This window comes from Suillus plorans (assembly GCF_016647745.1).
Source record: "Suillus plorans strain S12 chromosome Unknown HD556scaffold_2, whole genome shotgun sequence".
Classification (NCBI taxonomy): domain Eukaryota; kingdom Fungi; phylum Basidiomycota; class Agaricomycetes; order Boletales; family Suillaceae; genus Suillus; species Suillus plorans.
The window spans coordinates 1,439,760-1,455,469 of NW_024537386.1; the positions used below are offsets into that span (position 1 = coordinate 1,439,760).

Genomic DNA, 15,710 nt, shown 5'->3' on the forward strand with positions numbered 1-15,710 from the left:
TCTTTTTGTAATATACTTGCTTCAAACTGGCCAATGTGCAAGGCCTCAACGTTAACAACTAATTGAACCTGGTTTTTTTGTGCGAGTACAGTGCTGTTTCATTGACCCATGATTAATCTGATCAACTGTGGCCAAAAATAGATACCTGCCACAAAATTTGACATTTGCCTCGTTGATCTATCACAGTTTAGATTCGTGCGGCTTGTTCACGGCTTTGTCGTTACTATCATCATAGACTCCCCTTATATAAGGCTGCACGCACTCCTTCAGCATACTTACACTGGCTCTCGCCAAAGTCATTCCTTTCACCCTCTGCCATTATGAAGTTGGTACAGGCTTTTTCTCTGGCACTCCTGGCCGGAGTTTCAGTGGCTGTTAAAATACCTTTCATTCAATCAAAGCCTACGGCCTTACAACGACGAAGTGGGGGCACAGACGTTTCAATATCGCACCCGCAAGTTCTGTCTTCGGTCTCCACAGCACTTACGCTCAGGCAAGCCATATCTTCACTCCCCAGTACCAACAAACTGACTACTGAGATAGCGACGTTCACGATCTCATTTATATGGCAAATGTAAGTACGCTTCGTTCGCTCTCCCATGCCAACTTATTCACCAGGTAATTAGGTTACCCTTGGCGGCGTTGGTAAGTAATAACGTACCTCATTCACACCATAAGGTGACTCATCGATCAACCAGATTATCTGGTCCAACTTGACACAGGTATTTTTTCCTATTCCCTTTCCTTTTTCATATCTTACGTCTTTGTTAGGTTCTTCTGACCTATGGGTTCTCAACAGTCCAACACCCATCCCCAATACAAACATTACAGTGAGTGGCACACGCTATTTCTCACTATAGTTTGCTTATGTTCACTAGTCCCAGAACTGTAATTTGACTGTGAGCGCATTTCTGCTTGAATAGGGATCTTCGGTTTAACTTCAGCGCACAAGTATGGCATTGGTTGGGCATATGGCGGTATTTCCTATGTCACTGCCGAGTTTGCAGGGTAAGTAAGCGTTCAAGTGACGTATCATAGACTAATTCAACTTCAAATAGGATATCCGTTTCTTCACAAGCTTTTCTTGACGTCTCATCCGCGCAAAATCCGGCATTATCCTATGGGGCTTCTGGACTCCTAGGGCTAGGTTTTGATTCATTATCGACTATAGATGCTCTCGTGAACGCCACTGGTGCGTCGACCGGCCGCAGTCTCCTCTACAATCTTTTCCACGACAATCCTTCCGAACCCAACTTTATCGCATTATCCCTGCAGAGTACGTCAGATGACGATCAAGTTACAGGCAGCTTCGCAATTGGTAAGTTGACGGTATTGCTCGTATATGTACTCGTTGACGTATTAGAATGCAGGCGAGACCGAGCCCCAATATTCCAATGTCACAAGCACCAACAAAATCCCAACTTGGCCCGTAAACTCTCCAACGCGTTGGAATGTGCTATTGGACTCCTTCATTGTTGGCACAGAGACCTATTCAGTTTCCACTGGCGTGCAAGGGGCACCATCAAACAAAGCAGTTGTTCTTCTGGATAGCGGGACATCGTATACGTATGTGATCATTTGTGTCAATAGTCGGACTTTATTCACAAGGAGTGCAGGTACGCGCCTACTGACGTGTGTCAAGCCATTTATGGCGGCGTATCTGGAGCTCAGTATAACTCTGGCCTTGGGCAATGGACAGTCCCTTGCGACGTAGAAATAGATATGGCGCTTCAGTTCGAGTGAGTGTCTGTGTTCGATCACGTATCTTTTAGTTATTGTCGTAACAGCGACCAAATCTTCCCGATACATCCCCTCGATGTTTCACCAACGAGTTTCAGTGATCCCTCAATCTGTGTCGGCTCTTTTGTGCCCCAAAGTGTTTCTGTTGGGGCTGGCCAATTGTAAGTCTATGGTAATCATTCCGGAATATATCACCAAATGATCATACCCCTAGTGATTGGTTGATAGGTGACAACGTTTTGCGTTCAGTCTATGCCGTGTACGACTTTGGCGACTTCGTTTCATCGGGGACTATGGGCAGCCCTTATGTTCAAATGCTCTCCCTGGTCGATCCTGACCAAGCATCGGTGGAGTTTCACTCTGTCCGGGGCGGAACACCAGAGAATAACATTACCTACAACGCTTCAAGCGGTGATTCCGGATCAACAACCGTCACGTTGTCCACGGATGTAGCAAACACTATTGACAAACTCTCCAAATACCTCCCCGCCATGCTTGCCGTTATGGCGCTTAATGCCCTCGTCTTGGTCATACTTTCCATCGTCGCCCTTGTCTTACTGTGCAGGCGTCGCGGGAGGGGTGCGCGGACGCGCAAGACACCCGGAAGATTGAGTCCCATGCCGATGAACATTACCGCTACAAGGTATCCCGATTATGCCAACCCTCAAGAGCCACACACATATCAACCTGTCTCGATGGCATTGACTGAAGACACACTTTTCGCTCCTCCATCGCCTGCCTTTAAAGGGCAGTCAAGACCTGGAGACCGCCCAAATTCAGTCGCATAGTGAATTGATAACAGCCCTCATACCCCCTCCTACGGCTATATCATGACTGCTCTGTTCATCATGCAATTTTCCTGTATTTATGCAAATGTTGTGGGTAGCCTCTCGGACAATGGACCTTTTTCTTCAGGCGCTATTTATGTTTGCTTTATCTATCACCCCATCCCCGTTATATTTTGTATATATAATGTAGTCACTGTTTATCAGTGTCACGCAACATACCTCCTGACGGAATGCTCTGCATCATGTGCGTGATTTGGTACTACGCGATGCCATCTCGAAGGCTACATAGTTGTCTATGTCAACGAGTGTCCGAATGTTGCCTAACCTCTCCTCCTCAACTCCAGGTGTTGGGCTACCTCTCGTGCTCTTCAGAACCTGTCGTGCCAATGATCTGTACGAGCTCCAGGTCTTTTCTTGCTCCTGAGTAAGGCCCCCTGCCTCTTGGAGGCGTTTTGTCGCCTCCATCAAGGTAGACGCAAGTTTAGATCGGTAGAACGCGGTCGTATGTTCATCACTGAGAAGCGTGTCAACGCGCGCAAAGTCAGCCAGCCACATTGCATGTTGAATATACGTGACGTTGTTGGCGGCAAGGGCGGTGCGCAGAAGGAACGATATGGTTTCCGCATCCGTCGGCAGGTTCTTCCCCTTGGACCTCTTCTTCACCGTCGGAGAACAACTTCCACCCGACTCGAATTGACTGGTTTCGACGCCTGTCATGAGTTCATACACGCGGACGGCAGTTGGCCAGTCTGCACTGCGGCAGCATGTCATAAGAGCGAGGTGGTACGATTGCGCTGTTGGTGTCAACTTGGGGAGATGATAAATTATGTCGTTCTGTACACTCCATTCCAATGCCCCCAGAGCTTCGCTCGACTCGTTGAGCGATCCGAGAGCGGCAAGTCCAGCATACGCTCTGAGGAGTTTGTGTATGTGGTTAGAGTCGATGAGGTAACGCATCCAAACTTTATCCCAATTGATTTTTTCCATAACTTGACGCGTGAAGTGAACGGTGAGTCTATGTTTTTGCATGGCGTTGCAAAGTTGGAGGGTAGCGTCTAACGTCCATGCATTAAGATTGTTTGACAACCTTTTAGGCACATCTTCCCCTGGCTTTGAAAGACCCAATTGATCATGGATGATAGTGAATGCAAAACTTTGATCATTTGGGCTTCCCCGCGTAAGGGCGCGGATGGCTGTTGCAATGAGCCCAGGATCCAAGAAGAAGTCAGGATTCCTCTGCATAACTTTCTCCATCTGCATCCAAACGTGCTTCGCATCAGACGCAGCATCGTTGCGAGTAGAAGTCTCTCCGTCAGTGACCGAACGCTTCTGACGTGCGGATATTGTCTTGAACATCGCGGTGAAGACAAACCTGTCAGGTGCAAGAGGTCCTTCCTGGTCCATGGCGAAGTAAACGTCGAAGATTTTATGGTATTCTCCTGCATCGCCGAGAATCTGGATGTATGAAACAAGAGGCTGCAGGGACATCTCCTTCGAGTTGTCAGCCTCGTGAAATTTGACGGATTCGAGGTGTTTGAGGTAGGACTCGTAAAGAGAATGCGCGTTCTGCAATTGTTTGCTGTATTTCGGCCAGTCCTTGATGAGGGAAATACCGCTGAGCATAGTGGAGAAAGTGATACTGTTGGGTGAAAACCCTCTACGCTTCATCTATTGCAGATGCCCATCATTATTAAGAGTGGTAGCGAATCCGGTGGATAGACCCACTCACGTCAACGAACAAATCGTAGGAGAGCTGGTACCGTTCAGCGCTCAAGCACTCTGAGATCATTGTATTCCACACGGCTATGTTCTGCGCATCCCGAGGGGTCGACTTTAAACGCTCAATAGCACCGTCAAGGTCCCCCTCCCTGCACAAACTCTTGAGCTGAATTGACAAGTCATAAGGTTTGAGTAAACGTTTCTTCTGCACCCCCTCGCCATTTCCTTGACGTTTGTCCAGCTGGGTGCGAGACCGAAAGTTCGACGGTCCGCCTGCCCGAGCTTTATCTGGATGTCCTTGATGCCTCTCAGACGCACGTCCGAGGAGAGAAGAACCGTGCTTTGGCTCTAAACTGGAGTCTATCGTTATCCCAGAACCTATTGATCGCCACCAGTTTTTCTGCTTCAAGTTGAGAATGACATTGCGAGCTGTTTGACTCGAAATCATGCCAGATTAGTACGGTCAATGACAACTTTCAAGTTGGACTTGCAAAGGATGATCAGTGGGAAAGTTTGACCCAAATGGAGATTTTGGCCCCTGTGCAGCGGTCAACTCGGAGACTGCCTAGGCCAGATCGAACACGACAAAGTCGCAAGGTCATCGCATCAAACGGCCACGTAGCTTGCACATAATCTGGACGACCGGGTGAACGTTCCGATCAATATCGCTTGCACTCGCACCGCTCGTCTCAGTTCGTCTCCCAGTACAATTCATACATCTCGGTTCGAAACAGCAACCCGGCTCGATCTTACTACACGGCCTTGTTGTTCTCTCTGCTCCATGGAAGTATCCCGACAGCAGAGACGTGGAAATTTCCTCGAAGCATTGGACCCCATTTGCACAATCCGGCTATTTGACTTATTACAGACCCGTCTTACTGGACGTGCGCTCATACACTGGATAGGAGAACCTGGCAAGCGCGATAATCAAACACGATACGATTGCATACATTGATCATGACCAGCTTTGGCAATACGGGAACTTGAACTTAATACAAACGTTCAAGTTGTGACTCAACTCGATAGCGTTCATAACGGCTCTCCGAATGCGAACGATTACAAGGGCAGTAGGGGCGGTGAGGGACCATGGATGTATTATGATTTCGGCAACAGTCGAACAAGGGATCGTTTGACGCATGTTAGGACAAGACTCAGACGGAGAGCTATGATAACGTGTACTTAATATTATTGTAAGTTTGATCTTCGAAGCCTCATTCTCATGTCACCTAGGGATACGACGTAATCAGGTTTTACAGCTCACGCAGAAGGAGTTAAGGAGTCAGATCGAGTTGTTTTGAGGCACAAAGAATCGAATGAATAATATCACAAATGCCACCCACGTGCTTCAAGCAAGAATCTTTTTCATCATTGCATCAACTGCCTGCCTACTGTATATCACTTCTTATGTAAGTTCAGATTCACGCGCCTGGCCATGAAGGCAAAAGCAAAGAGGCTGAAGAAAGCAGCACTAACGGACACGGCTTTCTTTAAGTGAGCCGAGAGGGGAACCTGATACGAGACCTGAACAAAGTATTAATTCGGTGCCCTCAAGCCCAACATGTAGGATATGCACTCACATAGATAGTGCCCGTGTGCTTGTAAGTCAAATCCTTGTATGTAAAGGTGACGGCGGGGCGCCCCGCGGTATCGAGGTAGCTGATGTGTGTTGACATACTATTGGAAATTTCGGGGAAAGGGGAGACGAATTTGACATTACTGTATGGCACATTAGTCAATATCCAAAGACCACGATCTCATTCAACATACGTTGCACCCTCCGGTAGTATAATTTTGACTTCGGCGTCGTTCACAACAGTTCCAGGAATGGGAGTCATAACAGGTACGCCAACCATGTATACGCCGTCCTTTGCATCATAGCTGACTGAATCTTGCAGAGGCGTGTCGAAGCCAATAGTGTAAGAGTAGTTCCAACCCCCGAGAACTGGGTAGCGTGGCCGTAATTGAAGCACACTATACTGCACTGCCTTGCTGCCCTTTGCAACTGACGGTGCCGTGCGCAGATGAGATGTGGAGACATTCCCGTTCTGGTCATAGAAGTATGCATTGGTCACACCGGGCGGAAGGTGCAAAGTGAAGTCAGAGAGAATATGCGGTGCTTGCTTGCGTTGAAAATTTTGGCTTTGGTACTCCAAGCGAGAGAAGTGGCCCTTGAGACTGAATTTTGAAATTGAACGTCGTATATGAAATGCGAGAGGCGTCACTTACGTGGGCCCAGCGTTATGGAGGTGAGCCTTGTCCTCAATATTCAAGTTGGAACCCCAGTGGCTGATCTCTGCTGTACGGCGGAGCGTTTCGACCTCAATAACAGGATAGTCAAAGCTGTAATGAACTGAGACAGATTGTTGATGTTTTGCCACGAAATCTGTGTCCGTTTGAATGTCGTGATAAGGACCATAGGTAATAGTTCCCCCAGATCTGGTGACAGAACCATCCCTCACGAAACTGTCCACGTCATGTGGGGTAGTATAGGAAATGACGTTCGGCGCTATGGACCTGTCATGGCAGTATCAAATCTTCAGACATACAATAAGCAGTATATGGCACATACTTTATCTTTGTGCGCTGTACGAGGGTAGTATAAGGACTGATGGTGAAAAGGTCAGTTTCGTACTTGAGCAGCTGAGGCTCGTTCTGAGCGGCCTGTTCAGGGAACGGGTGTGTAGCGTGAGTCTGCATAGTCTCCAACACAAGGTTGAGAGTGCCGTTCACAGCCAAGGCTTTTGGAAGGGAAATAGACAACAAATACTCCGCACTGCATGACATGAATATCGCGTACTGAATAACACACGACCCGACACACCTGGATTCATCCTCGCTGAGCTTAAGAGGTGTAGTCTGGCCCTTGACTTTAGCCTCGAGCCAACTTGTTTTTGCTCGCTCAACCTTGCTGAGCGCGATTTGATATGTAGTTTGTCCTGGTTCGAGAGCCTTGACTGCGTAAGTTGTACTGACATGTACTAGCGAACCACCTAGTTCGATTGTGCGGACGATAGCCGTGTTTTCAAAAGCGGGACCAGCTAATGAGAATGAAGGTGCAAGCGCACTCACGAGGAACAAAGGAAGTGTCCACCAGCGTCGTGCCATTTGGAGTCGTGGTCTGTTGTAGGAAAGAGCAACGACGTGTCGTTACTTTGTTGTGCTATTTTTAGCTATACATGCTGGTATGAAAACTCAAAATAAATGAATTTCGGATTCATCACGATTCGTCGCGCTGGCAAGCCTTGCTAACATTTGAAGAGCTCTCACAGGCTCACACTTGGATAAAGCACGATTATGTATCAACTGAAAGTATAATTAAGACTAGAAACGACCGCTACCACTGCCAGGTCCGAGCGGGGTTTCTGAGTGGTACATCCTCCCGAACCAACCCTGCAGAGACTATTCTTCTCAAACGCCGCTCGCGTTGCTCCTTCTTCAATTGCTCGAATGTCTTCCCTTCCCTCAAGATCACATGCATGCGTGAATCGGGGTGAACCCTAATACCAAACTTGCCACGTCCCCGAGGCTCAAGTCGTTTTAGTTGCTTGGGTCCTTTGGTCACCCAGGCTTCCGCTATACAAGTATTAGAATATCCACCCTTTGAAATATATGGTCAGTGGGACTTACAAACGATGAGTTTGGAAGGATCCATATTTTTGTATGCCGTCGCATGAAGTTTAGCCGTCGCCAACATGCTCTTTATCCGGCTTGTGGCCCGCTTTTCACTAAATTGCATTTGCACGATAGCATGGTCAATTGGCTTTCCAGATATCTGTCGGCCAATCATATTGAGCTTCCTATGTGAAATTTTGAAGTTAGCCGTAGAATATTTGTGCTGTGCGATGCTTATAATCAGTGGTGTGCGGTAAGTATCATAGAGTGTGGGTCATACTTCAGTAGCCTTCTTCTTGATGTCAGTAGGAGCGCTTTCGGCAGATGTTGTCTTAGGTCGGGCCCGCTTCTCGTGGCTCACAGCTGCCTCGAACACACTCTGCTGGCCTTGTTTCTCCTGCTCACCTCTTTTCTTCTCTTCCACTGGATCCGCTTTTCTTGCCTTCGGAGCAAACTTCTCCTGAATCCACTGCAAAGGATTATAGTAACTAGCGGCTCTGCGAACGTGAAAGATAAGAGGTAGAACGCCCTTTCTATTTGACCAACATACCTCCGTTGACACTGCCATTGAAGGCAGGATGAAGCTATGCGGAACTGCACTGGAGTACCTAGACGATTCGCTATATCGTGCTTAAGCTTAAAAGCTGCTGGCATCTGCAGAAGTATTTACAACATACCGCATCGCACTTGTCTTGCAACAGATTGCATCCTGCAAAGATTCTGGCAGTAGCCAAGGCCCAACAAATTCAGCCCGCACTTTACCTTTGTCACGGTCACGAGAAGTCACATTGCGCCGACACGTTTGCACAATACTTACAGAACCAGTCCGCAACCCATCACTGCGAGCGGAACGATGCTCACACTCGGAACAATTCTTTACGTTTCGCTCCTTCTAATTAATGCAATGGCAGTCCTCAGTGAGGACCGATTCCTTGCGAAAAGTGAGGACCATCATTACTGATGCTCCATTCGCTGACGCCGTTTTACAGTCGGCTGGTCCTCTGTTCAGAACCCCAACGCCGCTGGCTTTCAGCCACCATATGATCAATCAGGATACGGATATACCCAGCAGCAAGATGCTGGTGTCAAAGTCCGATTAATCAACCTCATTAGTGCGGTGCGGACCCTCATGCGTAGTAAGTGGCGCAGTCCTCCAGTCGGAACTGACAAACTGATGTTTCTGCATAAAGTACCACTCATAGGACTGAATCTTGTCATAATCGTGTACGAGCTAATTCTTGGTGGCTGAGTGGTATCTATGTACGTTCACCGACGCGGACCATGAGATTAACATGTCTGCTTTCTTTAGTCCGCGTTGTTGAGTCTGTCATACTCTGCGTTGATTTGTCTGATGAAATCTGCCGGTGAATGACCGCCCTGAGAACACGTTGTAAGGTCTTGTATATTGTGCGGCAATGTTGTTTTACCGCATACCTCGCAGTCATACCAAGTGCCATCCCGTATACATACTTGTCGGCCATTGATGATGATCGTGCAGCTTTTCCTATTGCCGGCTTAGCTCCCATGAGATCCTCAAACTTCCTAAGGACGTACTGGATCCCAGCTGCGATGCTATCCCTGGTGCTCTGTTGCAAAAGTTGTATTCCTTCTGTTCCACGGCCGTCTCTTCCTGCGCATTGACCAGCCTTGCCGTTTTCCCAGTTGATTCCCGCTGCGTTGGCGCAGTTGAGGGCAGTTTCAGGCGTGCCGATATTATCACGCCCCTGAAAGTTTTGGCACTGCACAAAGGACCACCATTCAGAAGTAGAGTGATATTTGGCAGCGCACAACTCTTGCACATTTCCGGCACACTCCGCTTGTCCATGCTTGCAAGTTACACCATAAAAGGGCTCCGAGGCATTTGGGCTATCGAACATGATGAACTACGTACTAAGTAGGCATGATGCTTGGACGTACTTTGCGATGAACGACAATGAAATTTCTACTTTGTTGCCTACTCTTTGTAATACCCGATTGAACACAGATTCACACAGAATTGCATCTGGGCAGCGAGACATGACTCCTAGAACCACTGGCACTTTCACATCATCGGATAGTATTGGTGTTGGAAATTGATACTGCACCGTCAGTGGCGGTGCTAGGGCCATCGCAATACCGGTTAATCCGAGCAATAAGAGTGAGGATAACATAGTACAAGGCATAGATAGCGGTAGTTGTAGGTGAACGGGCTGGAACTTGTGGCATCATCACCATAATTATATAAGCAAAAAACAATGCCCAGGCTGTTCTAAAGTGCTTCCGCTATTGCATCATTACCATGATTATATAAGCAACTCATAGTATTGAGTAACTTAGGCTTCTAGCATCGCCTACGGCGATTCTTGGATGTGAACAGCATCCCACCACTTCCGCGCCTCGGAATCCGTTAAAGGAGGCGAAAAATATTGACACCTTGATCGAAACGCTGAATTTGACAAATATAATAGCGTCAAAAATCAGTACGTATGAGACAAGTCAACACGCTCACCGTCAAGTGATCGCTGGCGCACGATCTTCTCGATGGCTAATTCATTGTGAACTTGATTTCTCTGCGCATGGGTTTATGAGAAAAGGAGTTGCACGCCGAAAGCTTCCTTACCTTCACCTCATCCGCAAACATGGCTGCTTGCGTCTTTCTTTGAGCCCTGGCATCGCCATCTTCGCTTGTCAATGACTTTCGCTTCTCCTCCATGGACTGATCGACAATATCGACGCAATAATTTATCATTTCTGTACGCCGTTTCCAGTTTTCTAAGCACAGGACGAGTATAAGACCTTTTCAGGATGAAACACCGAAGAGGCTTACCGACCAGTTCCTTCCATACGTACGCGCAAGCTTGGTCCTGAATATTGCCTTTGCCGCTTGTCCCTGCACGATCACGATCACGGAACTGTGCATTTGAGCGATTTAGCCGCATAGTAATCGTATCATCCAGTCTACGATATTCTTTGAGAAGGTCTATGAGAATTGAGCCACTTGAAATTTCAAATTACGACAAGAGACTTGGAATGTACCTTTGAACATGCTGAGGTTGTGACATGTTGATGGTGAGACATGAACCAAGTGCGGTGTCGCCTGAACAGCTAAACTACCTAACGTCGGTGGTTGTTTTGAAGGCATGTCGTTCACGTGCTAGTAAGCCGAAATCACGGGTTCAAATCGCCCTGTATGGAACGTCGATCAATGATGTCTATCGGAAGATGCCGGCACCATTTATTTTAAGTTTTCAGTGAAAAAGGAAAGTGTGGTTATAGTTCAACAGATTAGCGCTCGCCCGCGCGACCGTCGGGGTTGTTCTTTTGATCAAGAATTCACCACATGTCGGCTGACTTTCTGCCTACGTGTCTCGGCGGTGATTATGGCGGCGTTTACCTTCAGAAAGTCTTCAATCCGCTCATAACGCGCTGCAGAAAGTCCCCTGACAGCGCTTATCACCGTCACAAAATTTGGAACTCATTGTCAGTCACTCCTGTCACTAGACACAGCAGAGCGCAGCAGGAAGGTGTTGATCGAGATAAGTGGGCCACGTTCCTCCCCAGTACTTGGATGCAATGGCTTCCCGATCATCAACCGATTTTCTCATTTGAACACATAGAAACAAGCGATAGGCACAATATTATAAAAACTTCCATTGTATATTGACAGCGCTTCCAGGGATGGGATACTTTTATAGTTTGCAGTTGCATTCATCTGCATCAGATATATATATATAATGAGAATAATAATTCGCAAGAATAATTCAGTTATAATAATAATAATAATTGCTCCGAATATAGGAACCCCCAGTCCTTGGGTCACACCTCATCCACTCTGTGGAGAAAGGAAATGTTACGACCCACGATATGCATATAAGTAGACATGATATATCGAACCGACATCACGGCGATATCTGTCAGCCAATGTCACATTGGCTTACATTAATGCTGACACACATTAGTCTTCTCGTCGAAGGGGTCAGGCACTAAGGGGCACTGGCTACATTCCATCGTTGCACAGATTCGAAGTCCAAAGTGTCTTGGGGTTGTCCGTTCGTGTGTTTCTTCTTAGACTGTCTTGGAACGTATTGATGCTCGTCGACCATGTGTCTGTGTCTACGTGCTGGATCCTTGAACCACATCCCACAATTATACCGACATGCGTGCGGCGTAGATCCAGTGCTAATGATGGGATTGAGTTCAGAATTTTGGATCGATAAAGTGCTGCTTACTGTCCGTGCATGTGAGTGTCAAGAGAAGTTTTCTGGGGAAAACCTTTGCCGCAGACACCGCATACGAATGGCCTGGAAATGAACAAGATGAGTGAAAGACGCTCGTGAATGATCAAGTCGCTTACTTATAACGCAAATGGGTCGTTTCAACGTGGCGTTTGACTAATTGCTTCTTGGACATGTATTTGCACTGTCCTCCCGACTCTGTCGACCAGGTGCACAGCCATTTCCGTGTCGTGCCGTCCAGAGTAAAACAAGCGTACTTCTCCCACTCCTCTGAATCTGATTTGGGCGGTATTGTTGGGCGGGTAATATGTGACTGATCACTGGAATCACTACCGCATGGACTGTCCTCGTGTTGGCGGTGACGCTCATTACCGCCGCTCAGAATGCTGTGTCTTGCCGAAACATGACGATCAGATTGAGATCTGTGCAATGGTGGGCTACTGATCATTTCAGGAGGAGTAGATGTTCGCTGGTAAGGCCTGGAAGAAACAGGAGGCCAGCTATGATCGACTTCAATGTTTACATGTCTGCAAGTCCGTTAAGTGCAATGTTGCAAAGAATGCTAAATGAAGTACCTGAGCGGTTCCATGATCTTCGTGACAGAAGATGCATGATAACTAATGAAAGAAATATGTCCTTAACCGAAGAGATATGAGTAATTAGAAGCCACGTACTGTCCAGCCGGGGACGAACTTCTTCGTTTTTGGGGGAGTAAAGTAGGTGTGGAGATGCTGCGGTCAGATAGCGCCGGAGATCTGCTAAGACGACTACATTTTAATACCATGTTTCATTCTGTTTCGGATAAAAACGCACGGCATGCCAGGAGAATCGCGTAAGCTGGAGATGGAGCTTGATGATGCCGACCGCGTGGAACTTCGACCAATGTAATCAACATAAAGGGGGCGTGGATAGGGTATCTGAGATTCAGGTTCATAGCGTTCCCAAGCGTACGTCGCCGTCGGTGCATTGAAAACCGATAAGGAGACGGGTCGTTGTTGTCGACTGTGGTGGTAGGTCTCCAAGTCTGTGGAAGTGCGCCTTTTCAAAGCGATTAGTACTTCGCCGAGTGGCGTTAAACGTGCATACCTAAGCTGCCCATCTTGTGCTGGCGAGTGGTCCATGAACTTTGTGAACCGAGAAGGTAACGGACGAACATCTCGGTCATATGTTCCTTCGCGAGAGAGAGGTGGTAAAGTGTACAGGTCACTCCTTACAAGGATGACAATTAAGGGGACGAACAAGTAAATCGGATGAAGAATTACCGTGAAGACGAAGGTAGTATACACCCTCTTCGCTCCGATCGTCGCTGAGAAGTTGACGGATCGCCATGCGAGTTCAGTTGGCACTCGTCATAGTCGCTAGAACCCCGTTCAACCTCAGGGAGTGAGTGGCGTGGCTGCTCGGAGTGTCTATTTTGGCCACTCATTTCGTGTGTCGGTGAGTCGGAAGCCCTGAAGGAAGGTGAAATGAAGATGTGGTGAAGAATGTGGCGTCAGTAATTATACGTAGGAAAGTCGTAAGCGAAGTGAACAAAGCAAAGGCGGCAAAATGTGATAGATTAAAACACTTTGGGCATCGCCGGGGGCTCCAGCGATGACCCAGAGGCAAAAGAATCCAATGCCAACATAGGGAGGGAGATGTTAGATGTGCCACTTACCATAGGTGTTTCTTGGCTTTGTCAAAGGACTGCTGAGCGTTAGATACGGAAGAAAGCGGTGTCATTATTTCCTGAAGACTGAATGGTCTGGGGAGAGAGGGGTGGTTTTAAGACTCGGTTGAAAATGGACGGGTATAAATACGAGGCGATCTGTTCACTCCGGCTGAGGAAGTTGTGTTCATAGAAAAGGCTACGAGATCAAGAACTAATTTTTCCCAGTACCGACTCCCCATTCTGGTCGGAGATCTTGACAGGACTTCTTCCAGCTGTGGGCGAACTGACTGCACACTGGAGATCAATATTCGCGGAAGATACAACAAAGGCATAGCCCGCGGCCGAAAAGGTGTATAAGTTTTGCATTCGCATTTGTGGGAAAGTGTTTTGGGGGGGCCGGTCAGCGCGCACACAGACACGTATCAGAAACCAATCCGTTGTGGGTCCGCTCAAGATCGATTAAACCACGATTAAACGGCCCGCAACCGAAATGGCTTATTACGTACGCATCGTCTGTCCTCACCACAAGGGCTCGTCGTGCTGGCGGAACAATGCGCGACAACAACGTGGTTGAGGCAAGGAATCAATGGTTCACTCCTCACATCTTGACATTGTTCATGCCAGGGCAATTTGCTTGCTTGAGATTTCTGTAAGATGCGCGTGAGTGTTGCTAGTACGCGAATATATGTATATCCTTCATGTTTTGCTTGCCAACCCGCCGCAGCAAGGTACATACATAAAACAGTTCTCCAACCTCTTACATTCTATCGACCGAGAAGGCGTGCAAAACGCCTGTATAAATATAGACCTGACTTTGATCGTCATGGAGCACTGCAATTCGTAAGTTATGCTAGAACTTAACCTTCTCCGAGCCGGTAAAGTGACTAACCTCCGGTGGTGCAGGTCATTCGCCGTACAACGTAGATCACTACATAGTTCAACGCTGCGCAATGTGGGAAGCTGACCCGACGACATCCATAATGGAATACGCATCGTGTTCCTGCACTACGGGGCACTTTTGACCACGAGTCATTTCCGCGCCGCCAGGAAGGCTAGTTAGTACATGAGGCAGACCTATTGCAGCCATCAATGTTCCTCCAGATGTCCGCAAGGGTTTCATGGGCCTCTCGACATCCATATGCTCATTTGATGATTCGCTGTCCGAGGAAATGTCATCGCTTGACTCGGAGCGTCTGCGCTTTGCGGGAGATGACGTAGGAGTATATTTCCCGGAGGTTGCAGATGCAAATACTTGTCGCAGCGTATCATTTGGCCAAGGGTAAGGTTCCTCTTCTACACGAGAAGTTGAGGTACACTTCGTTGGGGAGCTGTTCGGTGTGCTTGGGGCTGAGGGCTGTGTACGGTACCCCTCTAATACATCTACGTTACGCGTGCACATACGCGTCATTATACTTTAGCGACGCGCTGTACCTTGCCACAGTAAAGCTCACTCTTTCTGACTCTCATTGCCGCATTGCGTATGCTCGCAGTCACGTCGGATGGTGTACTGTTGTTTGATGGGTTTATGCAATGCAAGCTCATGCAAGATTTCCGTCACTCACGCATCATTCCTTTGAATTTCCGAACCGATCCTAGAAATGCGCTCATCTTCCGTAAGTAGGCGTTTCGCGGGTGAGGAAATCATGATTTGTACTGTACGCATGCGATGGCAGTTGACAACGGACGCAGACTTGCATTGATGGTGAAACAATGAGGCACGTGATGGGCGGCGGCCAGGTTTGGATATCGGGCCGACCCTGAGCTAAGTACTTCGACTTCGAAGATTATCGAAATGGCACAGCAACGTAAGTTGCCGAACAAGACTGAAAATTCAAACAAGTCCTTATGTTAAACTTGGTTGTGTTGTTCAAAGTCAGACCATTGCAGACCATTGGGGATAATTGATTGAGCAACCGACCGTGTACATACATTGATCCGATACCGAGGTCGAGGCTCGTCCTGGCTGGTTGCTTTGTTCGCACTTGC

General features: G+C 47.8%; 9 protein-coding genes across 9 annotated transcripts; 2 read left to right on the forward strand and 7 right to left on the reverse strand.

Moving 5' to 3' along the window:
* The first annotated feature begins 11 nt into the window (after positions 1–11).
* On the forward strand, positions 12–2,648 carry HD556DRAFT_344072 (aspartic peptidase domain-containing protein). Its single transcript, XM_041310330.1, has 13 exons — positions 12–79; positions 142–493; positions 544–574; positions 627–645; positions 699–722; positions 772–830; positions 879–899; positions 953–1,008; positions 1,059–1,318; positions 1,371–1,566; positions 1,617–1,739; positions 1,788–1,901; positions 1,955–2,648. The coding sequence occupies exons 2-13, from the start codon at positions 321–323 to the stop codon at positions 2,526–2,528; spliced, it is 1,650 nt and encodes a 549-aa protein (XP_041167282.1). The 5' UTR covers positions 12–79; positions 142–320; the 3' UTR covers positions 2,529–2,648.
* A 120-nt stretch (positions 2,649–2,768) lies between these two features.
* On the reverse strand, positions 2,769–4,695 carry HD556DRAFT_1303192 (uncharacterized protein; the record flags this gene model as incomplete). The annotated part of the gene is made up of 2 exons (XM_041299586.1): positions 2,769–4,196; positions 4,258–4,695. 2 exons carry the CDS (start codon positions 4,693–4,695, stop codon positions 2,769–2,771), a joined length of 1,866 nt encoding a protein of 621 aa, XP_041167283.1.
* Positions 4,696–5,483: 788 nt separating this feature from the next.
* On the reverse strand, positions 5,484–7,382 carry HD556DRAFT_1324240 (Ribophorin I). Its single transcript, XM_041301475.1, has 6 exons — positions 7,069–7,382; positions 6,817–7,020; positions 6,474–6,761; positions 6,015–6,422; positions 5,825–5,963; positions 5,484–5,768 (listed from the first exon to the last, which is right to left on the reverse strand). The coding sequence occupies exons 1-6, from the start codon at positions 7,350–7,352 to the stop codon at positions 5,643–5,645; spliced, it is 1,449 nt and encodes a 482-aa protein (XP_041167284.1). The 5' UTR covers positions 7,353–7,382; the 3' UTR covers positions 5,484–5,642.
* Positions 7,383–7,473: 91 nt separating this feature from the next.
* HD556DRAFT_344329 (ribosomal protein L22/L17) lies at positions 7,474–8,662 on the reverse strand. Its single transcript, XM_041310331.1, has 6 exons — positions 8,537–8,662; positions 8,410–8,479; positions 8,140–8,356; positions 7,875–8,082; positions 7,586–7,820; positions 7,474–7,523 (listed from the first exon to the last, which is right to left on the reverse strand). The coding sequence occupies exons 1-6, from the start codon at positions 8,565–8,567 to the stop codon at positions 7,511–7,513; spliced, it is 774 nt and encodes a 257-aa protein (XP_041167285.1). The 5' UTR covers positions 8,568–8,662; the 3' UTR covers positions 7,474–7,510.
* Positions 8,663–8,712: 50 nt separating this feature from the next.
* On the forward strand, positions 8,713–9,108 carry HD556DRAFT_1224972 (Yos1-like protein; the record flags this gene model as incomplete). Its single annotated transcript, XM_041296983.1, has 2 exons — positions 8,713–8,800; positions 8,849–9,108. The coding sequence occupies 2 exons, from the start codon at positions 8,713–8,715 to the stop codon at positions 9,106–9,108; spliced, it is 348 nt and encodes a 115-aa protein (XP_041167286.1).
* A 56-nt stretch (positions 9,109–9,164) lies between these two features.
* HD556DRAFT_1225478 (uncharacterized protein) lies at positions 9,165–10,009 on the reverse strand (the record flags this gene model as incomplete). Its single annotated transcript, XM_041297017.1, has 4 exons — positions 9,165–9,236; positions 9,294–9,363; positions 9,414–9,725; positions 9,777–10,009. 4 exons carry the CDS (start codon positions 10,007–10,009, stop codon positions 9,165–9,167), a joined length of 687 nt encoding a protein of 228 aa, XP_041167287.1.
* Positions 10,010–10,045: 36 nt separating this feature from the next.
* HD556DRAFT_1324270 (caffeine-induced death protein 2-domain-containing protein) lies at positions 10,046–11,158 on the reverse strand. The gene is made up of 5 exons (XM_041301476.1): positions 10,875–11,158; positions 10,666–10,818; positions 10,459–10,610; positions 10,348–10,408; positions 10,046–10,284 (listed from the first exon to the last, which is right to left on the reverse strand). The coding sequence occupies exons 1-5, from the start codon at positions 10,978–10,980 to the stop codon at positions 10,190–10,192; spliced, it is 567 nt and encodes a 188-aa protein (XP_041167288.1). The 5' UTR covers positions 10,981–11,158; the 3' UTR covers positions 10,046–10,189.
* A 663-nt stretch (positions 11,159–11,821) lies between these two features.
* HD556DRAFT_1303194 (uncharacterized protein) lies at positions 11,822–13,795 on the reverse strand (the record flags this gene model as incomplete). The annotated part of the gene is made up of 9 exons (XM_041299587.1): positions 11,822–12,017; positions 12,068–12,139; positions 12,193–12,552; positions 12,649–12,690; positions 12,748–12,840; positions 12,887–13,111; positions 13,160–13,282; positions 13,336–13,524; positions 13,731–13,795. The coding sequence occupies 9 exons, from the start codon at positions 13,793–13,795 to the stop codon at positions 11,822–11,824; spliced, it is 1,365 nt and encodes a 454-aa protein (XP_041167289.1).
* A 534-nt stretch (positions 13,796–14,329) lies between these two features.
* HD556DRAFT_344433 (uncharacterized protein) lies at positions 14,330–15,678 on the reverse strand. Its single transcript, XM_041310332.1, has 5 exons — positions 15,643–15,678; positions 15,287–15,577; positions 15,176–15,231; positions 14,614–15,104; positions 14,330–14,555 (listed from the first exon to the last, which is right to left on the reverse strand). Exons 2-4 carry the CDS (start codon positions 15,385–15,387, stop codon positions 14,662–14,664), a joined length of 600 nt encoding a protein of 199 aa, XP_041167290.1. The 5' UTR covers positions 15,388–15,577; positions 15,643–15,678; the 3' UTR covers positions 14,330–14,555; positions 14,614–14,661.
* Between the last annotated feature and the right edge of the window lie 32 nt (positions 15,679–15,710).

What these genes read in the sequence shown, in the direction of transcription:
- HD556DRAFT_344072 (XM_041310330.1), top strand. Translation starts at nt 321, where the DNA reads ATGAAGTTGGTACAGGCTTTTTCTCTGGCACTCCTGGCCGGAGTTTCA. An exon ending in TCCACAGCACTTACGCTCAG is followed by an intron (nt 494 to 543) that starts GCAAGCCATATC and finishes CTACTGAGATAG; the next exon opens with CGACGTTCACGATCTCATTT. An exon ending in GTCACTGCCGAGTTTGCAGG is followed by an intron (nt 1,009 to 1,058) that starts GTAAGTAAGCGT and finishes AACTTCAAATAG; the next exon opens with GATATCCGTTTCTTCACAAG.
- HD556DRAFT_1324240 (XM_041301475.1), bottom strand. Translation starts at nt 7,352, where the DNA reads ATGGCACGACGCTGGTGGACACTTCCTTTGTTCCTCGTGAGTGCGCTT. An exon ending in CTCAGCGAGGATGAATCCAG is followed by an intron (nt 7,021 to 7,068) that starts GTGTGTCGGGTC and finishes CATGTCATGCAG; the next exon opens with TGCGGAGTATTTGTTGTCTA. An exon ending in GTACAGCGCACAAAGATAAA is followed by an intron (nt 6,762 to 6,816) that starts GTATGTGCCATA and finishes CTGCCATGACAG; the next exon opens with GTCCATAGCGCCGAACGTCA.
- HD556DRAFT_344329 (XM_041310331.1), bottom strand. Translation starts at nt 8,567, where the DNA reads ATGCAATCTGTTGCAAGACAAGTGCGATGCG. An exon ending in TGCAAGACAAGTGCGATGCG is followed by an intron (nt 8,480 to 8,536) that starts GTATGTTGTAAA and finishes AGCACGATATAG; the next exon opens with CGAATCGTCTAGGTACTCCA. An exon ending in TCAAGAAGAAGGCTACTGAA is followed by an intron (nt 8,083 to 8,139) that starts GTATGACCCACA and finishes AGCATCGCACAG; the next exon opens with CACAAATATTCTACGGCTAA.
- HD556DRAFT_1324270 (XM_041301476.1), bottom strand. Translation starts at nt 10,980, where the DNA reads ATGCCTTCAAAACAACCACCGACGTTAGGTAGTTTAGCTGTTCAGGCG. An exon ending in CGTATGGAAGGAACTGGTCG is followed by an intron (nt 10,611 to 10,665) that starts GTAAGCCTCTTC and finishes TCCTGTGCTTAG; the next exon opens with AAAACTGGAAACGGCGTACA. An exon ending in TGTTTGCGGATGAGGTGAAG is followed by an intron (nt 10,409 to 10,458) that starts GTAAGGAAGCTT and finishes ACCCATGCGCAG; the next exon opens with AGAAATCAAGTTCACAATGA.
- HD556DRAFT_344433 (XM_041310332.1), bottom strand. Translation starts at nt 15,387, where the DNA reads ATGCGTACAGTACAAATCATGATTTCCTCACCCGCGAAACGCCTACTT. An exon ending in GAAATTCAAAGGAATGATGC is followed by an intron (nt 15,232 to 15,286) that starts GTGAGTGACGGA and finishes ATCAAACAACAG; the next exon opens with TACACCATCCGACGTGACTG. An exon ending in GGCAATGAGAGTCAGAAAGA is followed by an intron (nt 15,105 to 15,175) that starts GTGAGCTTTACT and finishes CGCGTAACGTAG; the next exon opens with ATGTATTAGAGGGGTACCGT.